At 36.1% G+C, this 20,986-nt stretch overlaps 1 protein-coding gene across 1 annotated transcript; it reads left to right on the top strand.

The window, feature by feature from the left end:
- The first annotated feature begins 1,992 nt into the window (after positions 1 to 1,992).
- On the top strand, positions 1,993 to 7,163 carry LOC129276232 (uncharacterized). Its single transcript, XM_054912640.2, has 2 exons — positions 1,993 to 2,073; positions 5,226 to 7,163. The coding sequence occupies exon 2, from the start codon at positions 5,245 to 5,247 to the stop codon at positions 5,740 to 5,742; it is 498 nt and encodes a 165-aa protein (XP_054768615.1). The 5' UTR covers positions 1,993 to 2,073; positions 5,226 to 5,244; the 3' UTR covers positions 5,743 to 7,163.
- The last annotated feature ends 13,823 nt before the right edge of the window (positions 7,164 to 20,986 follow it).

Genomic DNA, 20,986 nt, shown 5'->3' with positions numbered 1-20,986 from the left:
ATCTGGAAATAAAAGAGTTAAGTTAGGGATATTACCCTTATCGAATTGACCTTATTGCTATTAATAACACGCGAGTAAACTGGTTATCCCCCTGCCATTCATCGCGATTACTCGCGAATGGATTCAAGTTTGGAGGACATTTGGGAGTTAAAGCAAATTGCCGCCAAAATGCTCAATACTAAAAACATATATGGCCCCTTCTAACAAAGAGTAGCGATAAATCCACATCAAACGCAAATTGCGATTGATCTGAAATTCCTGGCTCTCAACTACACAAATTTAGATCAATTGGCATTTAAAACTGATTTGAATCTATCGCAAAGCTCTGCAGAACAAGGACCTGATCTGGATAATACACTCATACATCAAGTCCGAAAGCTCTGAACATACTCTAATGTCTCGATTTGTGGAAAAATGCAGACATAAGTGCACTTAAAAACAAAGTTACCGTCACAGCCGAAAATGCTCTTTTATATACAACCAGAAAGCTTTTAAACAGCTGAAATATGCTTTTGAATACAGCCAGAAAGCCTTGAAATCTATAATTTATTTTTGGATTGGTCTGTTGGACAAACCATTCTTTTTCTCGCTGATTCTGCTCGTAGCACAGCCTGTACCTGAAATGGGGAACTTTATTGGCTTAATTAGGCATGGCAAATCAAATAAAATCGAATAAAAAAAACACATAGGAGAAAGGACTTAAACAATAAAATATTAAGAGAGTGGAAAGAATGCAAATTAAGGAAAAGGAGAGGGGAGTGGGAAAAAATATTGTGGTTTCGTCGCCTGAATTTTATTGGTTTTATTAGATACTGTAATATAAGTAAAAGAGAATAAGATATAAAATACAGGGAGAGGAAATAAACAAGCGGGGGAAAAGAAATCTAGAAAAGAGAGGGGAGAGAAAAGGGGATAATTTAGATTTTTTCTCTCTATTTGACCCTATTTTGGTTGCACATCTGCACATCACAATTGTCAGTTTGTCACTTCCAGTGCTAATAAAGAGGAAATAGGTTTGTAAGGGTACCGTCACACAGAGAAACCCAACTCCAATCCGATCAAAGCTACTACGTTATTTTCAATTACGTACTATCGGTAGTTCTGTAGTTGGTGTATATCGTTGGTGAGACTGCTCGTGGCGTTGGGAATGACGATGAAAAGAAAGGCGCGCGAATAAGACATCAGAAGAGGGGTATCCTCTTGCGCAGCTTTAAATCGCATCATTCTCATATACCCACGGAGGGAAGATGCGACAGGGCTGTCTTGGGAAATATTTTTCAATCATGATTCATTAGCTCTTCTTTTTCACTCATCAATCAACATGTTTTTTCTCAATTGATAAGAAGACAGGTTATTCCTCTTTCATCGTTCTTGACAGATATTTCATGGATTTATACCAGGTATCGTGATTCCTTTAACAATCTGTTTCCTCTTCAGAAAACGAGATTGGTATTCTGACAAATTTCAAGAATTTGAGGAATTTCTTACTTGTATTCTCACAGTTTCACTCACCTTTATGGATTTCTCTTGCAAAAGACGTGAAAGAGCGTACATTGCATGTAATCGACCAAGTTCTTTTTCTTGATACGGATGATGCAAGTTTTTAATTAAAACTCGATTCCTGCGATATCTCAATGTATCTCGCCTACACCCACGAACTTCTTCTTTGAACCAGAATTCATTTGTGAAAAAGAAGGAATACATTTTTTATGCCATTCATCTCTCCTTCTAAGTTTCTTCCTCATTCGTCTGCCATGATGTGACTGCGTGCTGTAAGAGGGATTCCCGGAGCGATTAAATCTTCATAGCGCAGCTTTGCAAGGGTCGTGATTAAAAATTAAGCCAGCGGCGTTGATGATATTACATAAACACTACCAGAAAGAGAGATAAGACGCTTATTTTTAGTTTGCACCCTGACGAGGAAGCGCCATATCATCATCTACTTCTCGAGTGTGGATAGGTCCCTCAATGCGTAATCTGCGATAATCGTACGTGAACTCAATTTTGGGAAATTATTCTGTCTTTGATCAAGGAATCATAAAATCATTTAAGGAAAGCCTCTTTGATAATCAGGTTAGTCTAACATTCAAGCCAACGATTTAGATGAAATTATTTGATATTGTGTAGGGTTATAAAAGTGTATTTGTCAGAACAACAGGAATGGTGATGGAAAAAAGAAGTTGTGAACGATGCTCATGTGGGCAATGTTGTGTTTAAGGATGATAATAATAATTATATGATGATTATGATGATGATGATTGTGGTGGTGGTGATGATGATGATGATGTTGGTGATGATCAATGGTGATGGTGGCGGAGGTGGATGTGATTTGTTTTGATGATGATGGTAATAGTAATGATAACGATGTGGAGGTATAGTGGTGGAGACAATGTGGTGATGATGATGATGATGTGGTGGTGGTGGTGGTGGTGGTGGTGGTGATGATGATGATGATGATGATGAGGATGATGAGGATGAGGATGATGATGATGATGATGATGATGATGATGGTGATGATGATGAGGATGATGAGGATGAGGATGATGATGATGATGTTGGTGATGATCAATGGTGTTGGTGGCGGAGGTGGATGTGATTTGTTTTGATGATGATGGTAATAGTAATGATAACGATGTGGAGGTATAGTGGTGGAGACAATGTGGTGATGATGATGTGGTGGTGGTGGTGGTGGTGATGATGATGATGATGATGAGGAGGATGAGGATGATGATGATGATGATAATGATGGTGATGATGATGATGAAGAAGATAATGATTATGATGTTGGTAATGATCAGTGGTGGTGGCGGTGGTTGTGATTTGTTTTGATGATGACGGTAATAGTGATGATAATGATGTGGAGGTATAGTGGTGGAGACAATGTGGTGATGATGATGTGGTGGTGGTGGTGGTGGTGATGATGATGATGAGGATGATGAGGATGAGGATGATGATGATGATGATGATGATGGTGATGATGATGAGGATGATGAGGATGAGGATGATGATGATGATGATGATGATGATGATAAAGAAGATAATGATTATGATGTTGGTAATGATCAGTGGTGGTGGCGGTGGTTGTGATTTGTTTTGATGATGACGGTAATAGTGATGATAATGATGTGGAGGTATAGTGGTGGAGACAATGTGATGATGATGATGGTGGTGGTGATGATGATGATGATCATCATCATCACCATCATCATCATCATAGACTTGCCCGCATATTGGCTATAAAATGCATGTAATTGTGTTGCAGGAGTTAAATACTCTCAGAAAAAAAAAGATTTTTGACAAAATATTTATTTTCTTGATATTCAAAATGGCCGCCCTATACCCTATATACTCTATTATGTGAATGGTTCAATCTGAAAATGACTTCCCGGGTTTTTTTTCCAAGAAAATCATATATTTCTTTCATTTTTTAAATAAAATTTTTGGTACACTTACTCATAATAATACAAGGAAAATTATCAACGGAAAGAGTTTGAGAAATAAAACGAAATTCATGTTAAATCTTAAAGTTGAATTAAGAAGGGGGTGAGTTTCCATAAATATAGGTTCTACATACAATATATAGTATATATAAGTTGTTCAAACACATAGCATGTCACAATAATCCTCTGCCTTCTCGATAATTGCTTTGAAAGTCTATGAAATTAGCCACCTGTCAGAGCCCGAGAGACGAGTGTACAGAAAAGTCACTCGGAGTGTGACGTCACCGGGGGGAATTTAGTATAAGAGGTGCCTGAATGTCATACAGAAATGCTATGCAGAGAGAGAAAGATATTTTACATTTTTTTTTCAAAGCAACTCAAATCAAACAAATAGGACTGATATGTACAAATCTTTACTTTCCCTGTATAAAAAACAGTATGAATAACCACCATGAACTCTTCAATCATGATGTAAGATAGCAAACAGTGAGTTATTGAATGACATTTTCACTATTTCTCATTTATTTTATCACGATGTTCAATCAAGTGAGTAGCTGGAAAGTAATTCCGGCGGCTAGCTCAGCGCGCGCTGAACGCATAATACTAGTACACACAACACCCAGGCATTGAGTGTATACTGTTATGGTCTGGTATGTCGACTTAGTTCATGGCCGTGCAGCGATCCCCTGGCGTTTTTTTTCTTCTTTTCTTTTGTCTTTGACTCCACTTTTATATCCTCTGGATCATTTCCACTCATAGCTCATTCCACAGAACAATCTTGAACCAAACGTATAGTATTCTTTCTCGGCCTTCTGAGTTGTTTTCTATATTTAATTACGCTAGGGGTCAGGGTCACACATACAAACGCAATTCGGAAGTGAGTTGAAGACAGAAAGATATATAGTAATTAGTATACATCTCTATGGTTGAAGACAACAAGAACGGTACGGTAGCTCGACAGCTAGCTGCGCCGGAGCGGGCGGCCGGTCGGCACAAAGCAATTCCGCAACCAACTGTGTTTTTTTGCAAGAGCCGCGTCACACGCGGATAAATATGTCATAATAACACGTCTGCTACGTTATCGACTGGTGAGAAGATCTCGATCAAATTTCATATTATTCACCTTGAAATTATTCCTTTAGGGTCTATGGTATCATTCTGAGGGAATTCACATATTTGGAATAATAGTACGGCCACAAATATTTTAATCATTTCCTCTTTGCAAGTTCTATGGCTCGCAGATACAACTTCAACTGCAGTTATTCCATATGAAGGAGTACGTGCATAGTACACAAAACGGCACTGCCTTGTTTACTAAACCGGGACCGAATACCCCCCGGTGACGTCACACTCAAAGAACACCCGTCTCGGTAGGCATTGTAGGAGCGAACTCAGGGAAAATGGGTACGGATAAATCGTTCAAATTCACTATTTTGAAAAAAGAAAATGGGGGGTCGAATCACCTATTAGTGTTTGGGGGTTGTAAGGTTGCTATTAATGTAAATATCTCAATATTTGGAATCGTCTTCTTAATTCAACTTTAACTCAAATCGACTTGGGGACCACCATCATATATAAGAAAAAACAAGGTCATATTCTTTAGCCTGGACTATATACGATATTCGGCACCGTGCATCAATACCTGCTTACTTTATTCAATTATATTTCGTTTGATATGTGGAAATAAAATCAATATTGCAATTTTTATTGTAATTAATTGTGTCGTATATTTGTATGTGTTTCTATTGAAATATAATTTGTATACCATTCTCGACATCATTCCAGGTTTAAGAAGACGGTAATCATGAGTGGATTATCGACATCATCGAATCTGACATCGGTCACGGGGTTCGTCATGACCAGACCACAGCCTCGTCCCGTCCACTTCGAGTTTGACTTCACCAAAACATCCACATTTTACCTCGACATCTGGACCCTCCTCGCCACCCTCGGCCTCCTCGTCATCGTCGCATTGGTCAACGCCGTCGTTTTTCTGACATGGAGACGACAATACCGTAACAACATGGCGGGGAACACGCACGATGTCCACGGTAACAACTTCTACGTCCCGAACTCGCCGGCGTCCATAAACGTCATCGACGTTGGAAAGTCTTTCAGTGATGAAGACTCTGGGATGAACTCGGTGATCATCTCGCCTTCTAATAGTTCGATGACAGCCAGCGCTGGCGGTGTGGGATCGACCATTTTGTTACCCGTTACCTGCTCTGAGTGGCCTCCGAGAGCTTCAACGTTCAACTACCATACCGATAAAAGAATCATACTTCAAGTTGTAAACGAATGAATGCAAAACGATCGTCAAATGCAATTACGACTGCAGGATCATCTTTTTATCCGGATTCCATTCCTCGAAGCCAATGAGTAGGATAAAATGTGTTCTTGAATTATATATATTTGAAAGCACCTTTATCACCATCATCATCATCAACATCGTCGTAATCACCATCATCGTCACAAGTCCACCACCACCACCATCATCACCACCACCACCCACCATCATTATCATCATCATCATCATCATCATCGTCATCACCATCATCGTCATCATCATCATCATCATCATCATCACCACCATCATCATCATCACCACCACTGCCACCCACCATCATCAATATCATCATCATCATCACCACCACCACCACCCACTATCATCAATATCATCATCATCATCGTCATCATCATCCGTAATCAACACTATAATTGTCACAAACATCCACAAAGTCATGATCATTATCGCCATGATCGCCATCAGCGTCACCAAAACTCATCATCATCCTATTAATCTAAGCATCACCTTCTACAGATCGAAGATAACATGGGGGCATTGACCATGTATTTGGCCGTGTGCACCCCCCCCCCCCCCCCCCATCAAAGGATAAAAATCGAATTAGTATTATGGGAATTTTCACAAAACAATAACCGTAAGGTCTGCACCAGGGAGGGTTTCATCAGCATTTTTGTCTGACAAGTTGTCAGATGTTGATTGGCCAAGAAGCAGTGTTACCATGGTCACTGTCGGATAAAATGGGACTTACCGCATCCGACAAGTCCTTTCATCAAATGCTCCCCAGATCTCTCCGTTTAAACCTTGATTAAAAAAAAAATGTATTTGTGATGAGCTTGGTTTATAGCTTTATCGCTGCCTCGCTAACATAATTTTCAACTCAACTCTTTCAACTCTTTAATAAACTCAACTCTTTCAACTCTTTAATAAACCATCTCAGCCATTCCAAACATTTAAAGGCACTTATTGGAAATTTAACAATAGTTTGTGTACAGACGGTGATTTTACTCGACAAATGAAAGACGAAATTATCAATTTGAAAGAAACTTTTAAAGAAGAAATCAAAGATAAGAGAATATTTTGGGATTTCTTGAAAATGAAAATCAGCAATTTTTCTCGGAAATATTCAAAGGAAAAGGCTAAAAAACGAAGAGAGAAAATCAAAGATTTAGAAAAAGAAATTGATGGTATTCAAACGAGATTAATTACAAATATGAATAAACAATCAATCGATTTATTAGAGAATAAAAAGACAGAATTAAAGGCATGTTATGATTATGTGAGCGAAGGTCTTAAAATTAGATCGAGAGCTTCTTTTTATGAAAGTGGGGAAAGGGATACCAGGTACTTCACTCAGTTAATGGAATCCAACAAAAGGAAAACAAATATTCGTAAATTATCAATAAGAGATAGAATAACTTTTGATCAAAAGGAAATAAAAAATGAAATAAGGAATTTTTATAGCATGTTATATGCAAAGAGAGATGATAAAATCCTTGATGATGATTTTTTCTCCGATGTAACAAAATTATCAGACGAATCGATGAAGTCATGTGAAGGGAAAATTACGGAAGGTGAATGTTTAGCTGCCTTAAAAGGGATGAAGTTAAATAAATCACCAGGTAATGATGGGCTTAGCGTAGAATTTTATTTAGTGTTCTGGCCGCTGATTGGGGATGTTTTAGTTGATGCTTTAAATAATGCTTTTATAAGAGGAGAACTTTCGCCATCACAAAGACAAGCAACTATTACTTTAATTCATAAAGAAGGAAAGGATCCATTATATATTAAAAATTATCGGCCCATCTCACTGTTAAATGTAGACTACAAGATTTTGGCGAAGGTACTATCAACAAGAATAAAGGAGGTGTTGCATGAAATAATCAATGTCGACCAAGTAGGATATTTAAAAGGAAGGAATATTGGGGAAGCTATTAGACTTATAGATGACATGATTTTTCATTCAGTAAATAATGATATATCGGCATATTTATTGGCCATTGATTTTGAAAAGGCATTTGATTCGGTTTCACATTGTTTTTTATTTAAAGTATTGCAAACTTTTGGTTTTGGACTATCATTTTGTAAATGGATAAGTACTTTGTATAAAAAAGCTGAAAGTTGTGTTTTTAATGGCAGTATTTCAACAGGTTACTTTGATATAGGGAGAGGGGTAAGACAAGGAGATCCGTTATCCCCCTATCTCTTTATTTTATGTATTGAAATTTTGGCTAACAGAATAAGACTCGATCCAGAAATCCACGGAATTAAGTTTGGAAATACAGAAGTTAAGCAAATTCTATACGCAGATGATATGACAATTTTTGTAAAAGACACTCGGTCCATTGAAAAGTTAGATATGCTGTTCGAATGTTTTGCCGAAACGTCAGGATTGAGGATGAATAAAGATAAAACCTTTATTATGTTACTGGGACACCATGAACAAACAGATCAAATTTTACCTTTTGGTAAAGTGGAGCAGATGGTTAGGATCTTAGGTATATATTTTTCATTAGATAGAGAAAGTCAAATAAGAATAAATTACAAAGAAATACTTAGTAGAATAAAGAAAATTTTGATGTGGTGGAAGCAAAGGGATTTGACATTAATGGGCAAAATTCAGTTAATTAAAACATTTGTACTATCTAAATTGATATACATTTCTTCTCTTACCATTATCCCGACATGGGTAATAGAGGATCTTAATACATTGATCTTTGGATTTTTATGGGGTGGTAGAGATAAAATTAAAAGAGACATTGTTTATTTAGATTATGATCATGCTGGTCTAAAAATGACAGATTTTCAGTTATTCATTAAGACACAAAGAATTATGTGGATTAAAAGACTTATAATGGGAGAGCCAAAAATGAAATGGAAACAATATTTCAGATACTTAGCACACGGTATGGGAGGATTGCTAATTTTTTTTAGTAACCTCACAATGGATTTGATAGGATTTGAACTGCCGGAATTTTATACAGAAATGTTAGATGTATGGTTTAATAAGAAATTGTTTTTACTTAAAGAAGAGAAGAATAAAAGAAATGAGATCATTTTTAATAATAGGTTCATCCGTTTGAAAGGACAAACATATTATAATGAAAAGCTGTTTTTGAAGAAAATTTATAAACTCCATCATATTGTAGATAAAGATGGGAAAATGAAGTCTATTTCGACCTTTCAAAAAATGGGGTTGGATCGTTTTGAAATAGAAAATATACTCGAAATTTTTAATAATATTCCATACTTTTGGAAGGACTCGCTGAAAAAAAATGGTCAAAGTTCCATAGATAGTGAGTTAGTTTTGGATTTTCAATTAAAGGGCAGGATTTTTGATTTGCAAGACATCACATCAAAAAGAATATACGATACTCTTATAAGTATGAAATCGGATATACCCCAAGCATTTAAAAAGCTTGAGGAAAAATATAATATAACAAAAAAGGATATTTCTGAGATTTTTCTAAGACCACGAAAATCGACTCTGAATAGTAGACTCAGAGAATTTCAATATAAAATATTACACAATATACTATACACAAAAAAATATTTATATTTATTTAAAATGACAACAGATGATTTATGTTCATTCTGTAGTAAAGAAGAAGAAACATATGATCATATATTCTTTTCATGTGATAAGATAAAAACTATATGGAAAGAATGTGGGAACATGCTTCAACTCCCTATCATTACAAATATAGATAAAAAAGGTGTACACGTAGGCGTGGAATGTTCAACTAAAGGAGAGGCTCAATTATTAAATCACATAATAATCCTGATAAAGTATATGATTTTAAAGAATAGTAGAAACACAAAAGATCCACCGACCCTTAACCATATTAAGGAAAAAATACAAGAAGATAGACTAGAAGAAAGAAAACTAGCTGAACAGAGAGGTCTATTAACAAACCATTTCAAAAAATGGGACAAGTTTATTTTCTAGAGATGCTGGGGCTAAGAAAATTCAAGCATACATTTAGGTGCACAAGTTAGATCATGATTGCGGCACAGAATGCAGATTGAAATGGAGGGTAGCTAGGTTGAGGGGAGGGAAGCAGGCCGCGCTTCCTGGGCTGGGCTTAGATGGGATATGGAGGGGGGGGGGGTTACTCATTCATTTTACTCATTCAATTTAATTGCGTTGCTATAAAATTTTTGTTGTTGTTGTCTGTATTTTTTTTCTTCTACAGACTAAGTATTTACTTTGATGTAGATGACTCGAATGTTATATTCTGTATTTTTTGTATGTATAATTTTTTGTATTATGAACAATTATTTATTTATTTGACTTTGTGAACAGTGTTTTGTTGATATTATATTACTTGTATGAATTTGAATTGAATGATTTTAATAAATACTATTACAAAACAAAAAAAAAATAATTTTCGAACAGACATATTTTGTCTTTTGTCCTTAGTTTCCCCCCATGGAAGATTCCGGGCGTACGATCTTCATCATGCGTATGAATTTATTGCCACTGTCATCAATGTCAATTATGAAAATAAGTCTGTACCATAGGTAATTCTATAATTATCCATTGTATATTTTCATGGTCACGGGTTACATGTACATGTATAATATGATCGATATAGTGCTTTTGTGAATGTTCATCGGGAGAGATAATTTCTTATTGCTATCTTTTTGTCAAGTGCATTTCATCGATTCTAAAAATGGATCTTTTGCCACACAGTTTGTAATTGACATTGATAAATTGAAATCTTTTATCATGGTAGATTGAGATATAAATATTGTAACATCCAGTTTATTACACACTCTTACATTTGCGGAGTCAAATTTGACTCGGAATGGAATGGCACCCGCTGAAAGTCAACTCTATTCCGAGTTAAAGTGACTCATATTATTATCAGAATATTTAAAGTAAGTATTGTGATTTAATCATCACCAAATACTCTCCCATGACCATCATCATCATCTCTATCTCCACCATGGCCTTCATTTTCACCATTATCGCCATATTCCTCATTCATGTCTATCTTCATCATTATAAAATTAAGAACAAAATAACATTTCCATTCTGCTTTATAAATGTATATATTAATTTAATGAGTTTTATTCCGGGGTTGTCTTTTTTTTTCAAGTAATCTGCTTATAATGACAATCCTTCTACTGCAAACTTTTAATGTTAATTTTTCTTTGTTGGTAGTAGATCATATTTGTTTAGAATGACTCTTCATTCATTTTTTCCCTTTATGATTCATACCAAAATCAATTATCATAATACATTATGTTTGTTACGTAATGAAAATTGTATAAGAATGTTATGAATGCAGAAGAAAAAAATAAATCAAATCAAATCAGATTCCAAATTTGACTCTCCATAAATAACAGTGTATTCATCATGCGATGATTTGAGAAATTATTTGTGAATTAATTAATGATAAGAAATTAATGATTTAATCGATAATGGAGTTATCAACTATCTATAAAATTCAAATTGCAGATTTAAGACTTTATTTTCCATATTCCAAAAATAGGCTTAATAGTGGCATTTTATCGACGTTGACGTTCAGTACCCTTAAAATAGGATATGCCCGTGATAAAAAATTAATTCCGAGTAAAATGCCAATCGAAATTTGTGACAAAACCCTGGATGAGGGCACTCGGTGGGCGCAAGCGATGACATGTACACCCGTTCAGCTGAAAGGTGCAACAAATACAGCGAGCGCTTCTGGGAGTTACTCAATACCGCCCACGCCTTGTGCTCCCGGTAAAAGAAGGGGAAGGAAATCGGCTGGAAAATATAGGGCACATCATTCAAGCATCCGTCTATGGATACATGCAAATCGATGAAATCTTTTTATTCGCTTGCGACTCGTAATTGCTTTTTAATTTGTGGGAATGGAATCTGAATGCAGGTGACATGGAGGCGATCGTATTGCAAACTATGTGTTTGATGCACCTGTATTATAGTACAGTCCCGGAGTATACAGTGTGATCGTCTTCATAAGAGCGAATCATTGATTAAGGTCTAGTCAGAAAAGAGTGCATTACGGGTGAAAATGTACCGGGGTTAAAAATTTACTTGCCAGTTCAACTTGCAGGCTAACTACTTATCAACATGGCTAACATCCCACCATCATTTATGAAGTAATTCTTCTATATTTAGAATCTGGGGGCAATAGCAGTTGCCAACTGCTTTTGCCCCCAGACTATCCGGGTATTTTCATTTTGCGCGCCAGTTGAGCTTAGTTGTATTTATCGAATGTTTGTGTTTGCAAACTGCTTATAGAGGTGTACAGAACTTTAAAAAAGTGTGAAACATTAGTGAAACAGTGAAATAGTGATGCACATCCTCAAACTCATAATTTCACGACCTTTCATGAGTCAGGGGCTTTGAATCAAATGGTGAACAGCATGCAAGGTTACCACATTAAAATTTCCTATCAACAATATCGGGAGCCTACTGGCTAGATCGTATGAGCGTGTCATGTTAGCGAGATAATAATTGAAAGCTTTTCCTGTTCTTACCTGCTTTTCCAAATTTCATTTCAGTATGTAACTTAAAACCTGAAATGACATGTTAATGTTTTTGCCCCGGATTAAGTGCATTCTAAATCGAAATGGAGTTATACAACATGGTGTAGGCCTAGATTTGCACAGGCTTATCTACCGTATAGATGATGATGTAGTACTTTCCTCAAATCTTTTATTTTCGGATATTATCCCCTTCCTTTTTCTGGTTTACTCTTTCCCCCTTTTCTATCCTTCTTATCATTTTCTTCTATATTGATATTTTTGTTTTTCCGTCCCCTATTTATCTTTCTTCTGCTTTCTCTTCTTTATATCTTCAGCGCTTTGTTATATCGTTCACTCTCTCTCTCTCTCTCTCTCTTAAAAAAGGGGGCTGCTGTATTTTTTTTTCATTTATCAAACCTTCTTTTCCCTTCCCCTTTATCTGTAAGTTCATTTATCGAAGAAGATAATCATCTACTTTGTTCAAACCCTTCTTATCCTCTTTCTAACTTTCGTTTGATCTTTTTTTACCTCTTCGGTGTGTTGGCTCAGTTGGTAGAGCGTCCGTCTCACAACCGGGAGGTCGGGGGTTCAAACCCGGCCGCGTCAGACCAAAAGACGTTAAAAGATGGGAGTTGCTGCTACCCTGTTTGGCGTTCAACGATTAAAGGGATAGAGCCTCGTCGATCTGGCGCTGCACAGCGGCTGCCGGGCCCACGATCAATGGGGCAAAGCAAATTTGCGGAGTATTTCATTTCATGTCTTTTTCGAACAATGAATTATGGATTTTCATTCATTCATTCTCATTCTTTGTATTCCCCTTTTTATGTTTTCCCTTATTTCTGTCATTTAACCTTTTGGGGACTGTTGCCCTTTTTACATTTCAATTTATTTTTGTTTTGGTTTTTTTTTTCTTTGTTCTATTGTTAACCCTACTTTTCTTGTCTTCCTCCTAATTTTCTCCAGCTATGTATTGACGTTTGAAGCATGAAAACAAATCTATATAGGGTATTGTTAAATTGTTTATCATATTGGCGTAACTAAAACTTTTAAGAGTCGCATTCAGGGCGAGTTCTCACTGTTTGAATTTAATTTCAATCTCTTATATTTAAACTCGCACTTTTTTCTATAACAATCAGCGGTATACAATCATAAATGACACATAAAATACTAAATTATCATAACGATTTTTTTAGAATATAGACTTGGTTGTATTTGTATATAGACTGCATCCTCGAATATTTTTTTAGAAAATGTACACATCTTTAGGATTATTGATTACCGTAGTATAGAAATACAAACATTGATAGTTTGTTTACGATTGTAATTTACCTGTTGTTGATAATAAAAGCGTTCTTTCTTTTCATGTTAAAAATAATACAAATTTTCCATTCTTTCTTAAAGTTCTTGTACTATTTAAGAATAAATTACAATGTTTGCATCCTAGACGAAAAAATATGGTTTATTAATCACGCACCCTATTGGTCTTGTCAACTAGGTATACGTACAGGTGCGGGTGCTGTAGATAGCAAATAAAGTAAAATACGAATATCAAGTGGTTAATGTGAATATCAATGAATGTTGATTTAGAGTATGTGATGCATAAGATTGAATGATATGATTTTTTTTTGCATGTCAAATTTGTGTTGGGGCTTGAACCCCCCCCCCCCCCCCCCATTCTAAAAATCCTACGTACACTACTGATGGTATGTATTCATATTTGGTGAACAGTGCGCCGATATATATTTACAGCCATATAACCTAGTATTCATATTTGGTGAACAATGTCGGGGAGGGGGGTTTACAACCCCGTCCCCCAACCATTGCGCCGATATTTTACAGCCATGTAACGATGTGTCGCCGCAACGCAAATGTTGTTTCTTTATCCCCGGCGTTTTATTCAATTTGTGTGATTTTTTGCCCCGGTATTGGCGCGCTTTTCGCAGAGCGTTGCAGAGTTTGTATTTGTCGCCGACGGCCTGTCAAGTAAATATTGTTTTCGTCGTGTACGTGACGCCATGGTGTCCTGTAGGCTTACCACGCAAAACGTGATAAAAGAATCTCAAACGATGAGATAGTCGTGTCGAAATTGAAGTAAAAGATAATATTTTGACAACGATGGGTTAATATTTCTTCATGCACCGGGGTTTTCTTCCATGTTATCGTCTCTTCCAATATCACCGACTCTCCAGCCATATACATGACTTGTATAGGTTACAAGGTCCTATCCAGTCGTGTACGACTTTCTTGTCTGCATGTTGTTCTCTGCTTTCTATTGCTTTTTGTCTTCCTCGATTCGGATCGTCCCTCATGTTTCAATCTATGGATTTTAGCTCTGGTTAAAAACAATTTTACATCAGCCGGTGATTCTGTTCAACCCAACTAAAAATAGGTTTATTTTGCTTACATGAAATCCATCTTGTGTTCATGGTCATTGCTCTCACTCTCCAATCCGCTCTCTCTTCACTCTCTTTCCCCTTCTCCCACTTTCTCCTCTCCTCTCTTCCATCTCTCTCTCTCTCTTTCCCGCACACACACACATACACACACACATTCTCCCTCTCTTCCCCATCTATATAGTTATTTAAAAACTATGATTTAGTCATTAAATGTTATTCAGTTATTTTAAGTGTAATGATAAAATATATTATATTTTGTTTACTGAAATGAAATGAAAATGGTTGCTTCTTTTTTCCTCTTCTCTTTCATATTTGCTCTCTCTCTCTCTTTCTTCCAACCAAAGTCTACTTTTCACTCTCCTCTCCATGCTTTCGATCTCTACGTTCTGATGTGATTGTCCTATATCAAATCAATACAACGGAAACATAATAAATATTGTTTTCACATTTAAAAGGATGATTTCTCCTGGATTTTCCCTTTCCCTTCTTCATCTCCTTCGCCCCATAGGCTACGGAAGCGGGGGGACAGGGGGACCTGTCCCCACCTAAATTTGAGATGGGGGGGGACGATCCCCCCCTTAATTTTTTGTTTGTAACCTTTTTTTTTTTTTTTGCTTGTCTAAACATTTAGTTGATCCCCCTAAAATTTTGGTTGGTAAGTTTTTTTTTTTTTTTTTTTGCTTGTCAAAAAATTTTGGTGGTCCCCCCTAAATTTGTTGGATTCCGCCGCCAGTGCATCGCCCCCCCCCCCTTTCAGGTTCTTCATTTTCTCATCGTCATTTTCATCTGGTTTGAGATAAAGGGACAAACCTTTGATTCCCAGTCTCTTCATGTAAGGTTGTATTAAAATGATAATAATAATGATAATAATAATAATAATGATAGTAGTAGTAATAATAATGATAATGATACTAATGATAATAATAATACATAATAATATTGACAATAATAATAATATTAATAACAGCAATAATAATGATAATAAAAATGATAACAATAATAATGATAATAAAAACACCAATATTATAGAATCTGTTTAGCGCGCACCTTCCATATTAATTAGATTCTCAGGACATTTCAGAGCAAAGGAGAGAAATAAATAAAAAGGAAAAAAGTAAATTACAAAATACATTATGACTTATATACATGTACTTCATGTGCTCGCGTGTGGAGTTAAAGTGTTTGTTATGCCATTGCAATGTTTGCACATACGTCTTTTGAATTTGTCATTCGAATTAAATTTTCAGATGAATTCTTCTCGTACAGGCACCCAACTTCATTTTTGTCCGTATCCGATATCTACCCATCCCCTCTTTATATATAAATTTCATGAGCGGGGGGGGGGGGGAGGCGCCAGCGTTTTTTTTTTTAATAGAAGAGCAAGGGGGCAAGACGAGTTAGCGATGACGTCATTTTCCTCAATTACATGAATAATAAGGGGTATCGAATTTAACAACCCAATCGTATCTCTTCTATGCTCTTCTTTCTTTATTTTCCACCACATTGCCCCCTTATTTCAACTCTTCTGTTTCTTCTTCTTCACTACATTAAATAAATAAAGTATTTAGGGGTGGTCGCCACCCCCCCCCCACCCCCTTGTGGTTCCATCAACGGTGTTGGGTTATTTCCACTCTTACGAAATGCCAAAACAAATATTCGAAACAATTGCAATCTTCCATTACCGTATGTATCTGCGGTAAATCGTAAATGCATCGGAAAGATTAGGAGTTGGTTTAAAATGACTCATTATCGGGTTACATACATGCCAAGGGATATATAAAGCTGATAGGCCAACACAGCGGATGCAATAGTTTATGCTACTCTTAAAAGATGTGTATCATTTCCAAACAAATGGGATACAAGGTATTCAATATACGAATCTGTATTTAAAACACTACATCACATAGCACTGGCGTCAGGTAGGGAGGGGTGGGCTTTGTGTACTCTAAATAGTTTAATGAAGATAAAAAAAGAAAGGATAAGCAGAAAGAAAAGAAAGGGAAATCGGGTGAAATAAGAATTAATTTTTTAAATATCATATTTAAAGAAAATCATCACAAGAACTAAATTTTCATTTCAAAAGATCAAAATGTTCACTCACTCAAAACATTTTCTCGATTTTTTTTCTGATCCGCCTTGATGTGCCCCTCAAAATTTTTGACTTATTCCATTGACTTTACTGAATGAACTGTCATCGTTTATGGTCAAATGATCAAATTTTATTTAGGATGTTTATTAAACATACATAGTAACAAAAAGATTTTATTCATTCATGGGGGGGGGGGGACACTCGCTGGTTTCCTAAAAATTTCACGACCAAGGACGACCGAAAAGGAATGATTAAAAGAAAGAAATGAAATAGTATGAGATATGACATAATTTTCTGAATATTACACAAAATACGTGTATATAAATCTATCACAAAATCTAAATCTTCATATCAAAAAGGTCAAAATGTTAACTCTCTCGCGACTTTTTTCAAATGTTTGCCTATCTGTCATGTTGTGCTCCCTTAATTTTTTTGGCCCATTTCACTACCTATACTGAATTACTATCTTCCCTTATGATCAAATGATCAGATTTAATTTAGGATGGTATATAGCTACAAGAATAATCCCCATTATCAATTTTATTCATTAATAAAAATCATCAGACTTCAAAATTCATAATAGGAATGACGCTACTTCCCCAACCATCCCGTGCCTCATCTTCTCAATGTTGTCTATATATATATATTTTTTTAACGATATTACGTTCCGCGTTGGAACTAAGTACAATGCATTACCACTTTGCCTCATTAATATCTTCTATGTCCAACACGCGGAACGTAATATCGTCATGTCTCAACTCAATGCAGTAATTTTCCGCGCCCGCCGTTCCTGTGAACGTCTCTATTCAAAATAAACTGTTGGAACTAAGTACAATGCATTACCACTTTGCCTCATTTATATATTTTTTTTATATACCTACATAATATATTTCAATATACATTATATTATTTCTCATATACACACACCCTCTGTCAATGATTCTCCAATTTTGTTTTCATCTCTTTCATTTTCTCTATCTCTCTCCCTCACACACACTCACACTCTCTCTCCTTTAAGAGAATATCATACTTCATTCACTTTGAAATATCTCAAATCCTATCCAAACAAAGTTACATTTAAAAAGGCCATGTAAGTTCATTTGTAAGAAAGCATGTATTTCATTTAAATTCAATAGAAATTAATAGAAAAATCAAATCTTAAGGATGATAAATCACAATGTACCGATCACTCTTCAAATAGTACTTCAAAAAGAAAGATATTGTACCATTAATAACACCATAAAGGGGCAAAAAGCAAATTGTAAATGAGCTATAAGAGCTGCACCCAAATGCGTTGTTAATAGACAGACGTGGTGCTATACAACAGGCATGGGTAGGTGAGGGGCGGCTGTGATCAGCCACTATGGTTTTGCAGGTAGAGAAAAAAAGGGGGAGTGTGAAAGAAGATAATGAAAAAAAAAGAGACATCTGGGTTCCCTAACACAAAGGTTAGCGATTAATCGCTAAATGAAATGGCCTATCATGATCATCGTTGCATGTGCATTTTTCTCAGTAGACTGACAAGGAACCAATCGGAGTTGTTCTTTCAAATCAGCGATTAATCGCTAATCTTTGTGTTGCGGAGCCCTGGCTTGTTGAAAAAATGGTATTACCTTGAGGTTGTCTTACCTCTACCCTGGCGCCACCCTTGTCAACCGAGTACTGAAGTGTGACGTCATCAATAGGTTCTAAAAGTCAGGAACCAGGCCAATAATTCATTGACTTCAATGAGGCGAATTATGCATTCATGAGGTCATATCTAAGGCCCCCATGGACCATTCCACCAAATTTGGGTTGTGGGGGTTTTTCATCATGCTCTACCAAAATATCGTATCAAATACACTGAAATGCTAAAAAAAGTTTTTTGTGACATAATCAATTTGGTACTCTATAAAGGCTACCGCACACCTTACGATTGGTCTGCGACCCGATTTCAGAATAAAATGTAGTAGAATTTGATGCTAATATTGAGACTTGGAATATCTTACTGTGTAATGTTCTAAACCATCGTACGAATACCTATGTTCAAATCTGTGACTATGCTATCATCCTTCTTAGAATAAAAGCGAATTTAATATCTAGCCGTAATGACGTCATAGCAGTCGTACGATTGGCTACGATTTGAAACTAATTTGGCCTTTACTCCAAAATAAGGGCTTGCAATCTTTCAAAATTGTTATATTAGTATTCTTTCAATTGATTTTAACCTCAAATAAAATGATATGTTTCATTCACATTTTCAGAAAATGAGCAAAATGAGATTTGTTCCAAAATCGGATCGCGAACAGTCGTAAGGTGTGCGGTGGCCTTAAAGCATTGTGCACAGGCTGCTCATACGATACCCATCTAAGAGTTCAGTTATGAAATGTGCACCTCTACTTTCTTCATATTTTTGAACCATGACCTAGAGAATGCCAGTTAATGGTAGGACTAATGTGAGGTATATACTTAAAGGAGAATGAAACTCTTGGAGCAAGTTAGCTTTTGTGAAAGCAGAAAAATAAAAGTATAAGATCAACAAAAGTTTGAGTAAAATAGGACTAGAAATAGAAGAGTAATGAGCATTTGAATGTCGAGATCACCAATGCTATGGAGATCCTCCCATTGGCAATGCGACCAAGATCTATGATGTCACAAATGAACAACTCTCCCCTTTTTGACACTGAAAATATACCCCAAAACATCTCTTTTTGCTCGTTCTAATCATATGACAAATGATTCATCAATGATATAATGTTGTGAAACCTCTGTACTTGTCCTCTCATAAAGAGAACACCTCACCTTGTGATAGACTCTATAAAAGTGAGAATATAAGTGAAATAAGTACTAAAGTAATGAGGGAGTTGTACGTGTGTGACATCACAGATCTTGGTCGCATTGCCAATTGGAGGATCTACATGGCATTAGTGATCTCAATATTCAAATGCTCATAACTTTCTTATTATTCATTCAATCTTCCTCAAACTTTCAACAATATGTTTCTTTGATTTTTCTCTTTGATATGGATTCAGCTGGTTTCATTCTCCTTTAATGGTATACTTGTGATTTTGCAAGTGGCTGGTACACACTTAAAAAAACACTCTATTCGTCCACCATACTGGTTCCCTTTGCACAAAAACGGACTATTCCAAGACCTTTATCATTATGGTAACTTCTGTAGTAACGGGGCTCAGCAGCCAATTAAAGTATATACCATGGTGACAAGCATCAGGTTGAGTCATAAACTGTTCAAACAGTCCAGGGGCCCGTTGCAGAAAGAGTTGCAATCAATCGCAACTCTAAAAATCATGCGCAACTTGATTTTCAACCAATCAACAGCGCGCATTTGCGACTTGCGATTGATTTTTTGGCTTGCGTTTAAACGCAACTCTTTCTGCAACGGGCCCCAGATTCTTTACTAAGAATGCAACTGCTTAATCATGTAGTCACATAGAATATATACCTAGTAGAATTATGACATACATGCACTGTATTTATCAACCTTATTTTACAACATTCACGATACAGATATCTTGCACAGGAGCATAAAGGTCAAAGATTGACTCCAAACAATCTCATTTTCCATTCCAATAAAGCATCATCATAATTTATACTTTAACTCCACATTTATATATATGTTTGGTCCTCTATAGGACCCCCCAAATTAGCGTTTCGACATGTATGCTCTTGCTATCTCCTGGAGAAAGAGCATGTTATATCTCCAATTTACAGCACGGGTCTATTAGAGGAATTATAATTAGAGAAAAGCCTCCTCTTTGATGCAACAGCAATGTTACTTCAGTAGTCTTTTAAATATTGATTTCTTTCTTTTGTGTGAGCAGGTCTGCCAACATTTGAAAAAGAAGTCCTAATCGAAGGCCACAAATTTTTTTCTGCTGGATGTCAGGTGTCTCCCTCACTTTTTAAGTCAAGATATGTTTAGCATTCTTATACCTAAACATTGAGAAACTACAAGTGTTGGAAAAACTATATTACTCTTACCCCCATACAAACACCCATACCTCACCACACAAATACACATATGGGCCGTTTTATTTCAAATAAATGTGAAAAAACGGAGTGCTTCTCTTATTGGTTGACAAAAATCTGAAAAACGGGGGAACTCCTGGAAAAAGGAATAGTTGGCAAGCCTGGGTGAGTTGTCTTTGGGGGAGAAAGAGCCTTACAGTTTATTTTTCTTAACCGCTAAGATATTATTTCGGGATGGAGGGACTCCTCATGCAACAGGATCACAACGAAATTTGTATTCCGTTTCCACATTTGTTTGCCCAGAGTA

This window comes from Lytechinus pictus, chromosome 14 (assembly GCF_037042905.1).
Source record: "Lytechinus pictus isolate F3 Inbred chromosome 14, Lp3.0, whole genome shotgun sequence".
Lineage (NCBI taxonomy): Eukaryota > Metazoa > Echinodermata > Echinoidea > Temnopleuroida > Toxopneustidae > Lytechinus > Lytechinus pictus.
This window is presented reverse-complemented; position numbering and strand designations above follow the sequence as displayed.

Excerpts from the sequence above, each read along its gene's own strand:
- LOC129276232 (XM_054912640.2), top strand. The coding sequence starts at position 5,245 with ATGAGTGGATTATCGACATCATCGAATCTGACATCGGTCACGGGGTTC.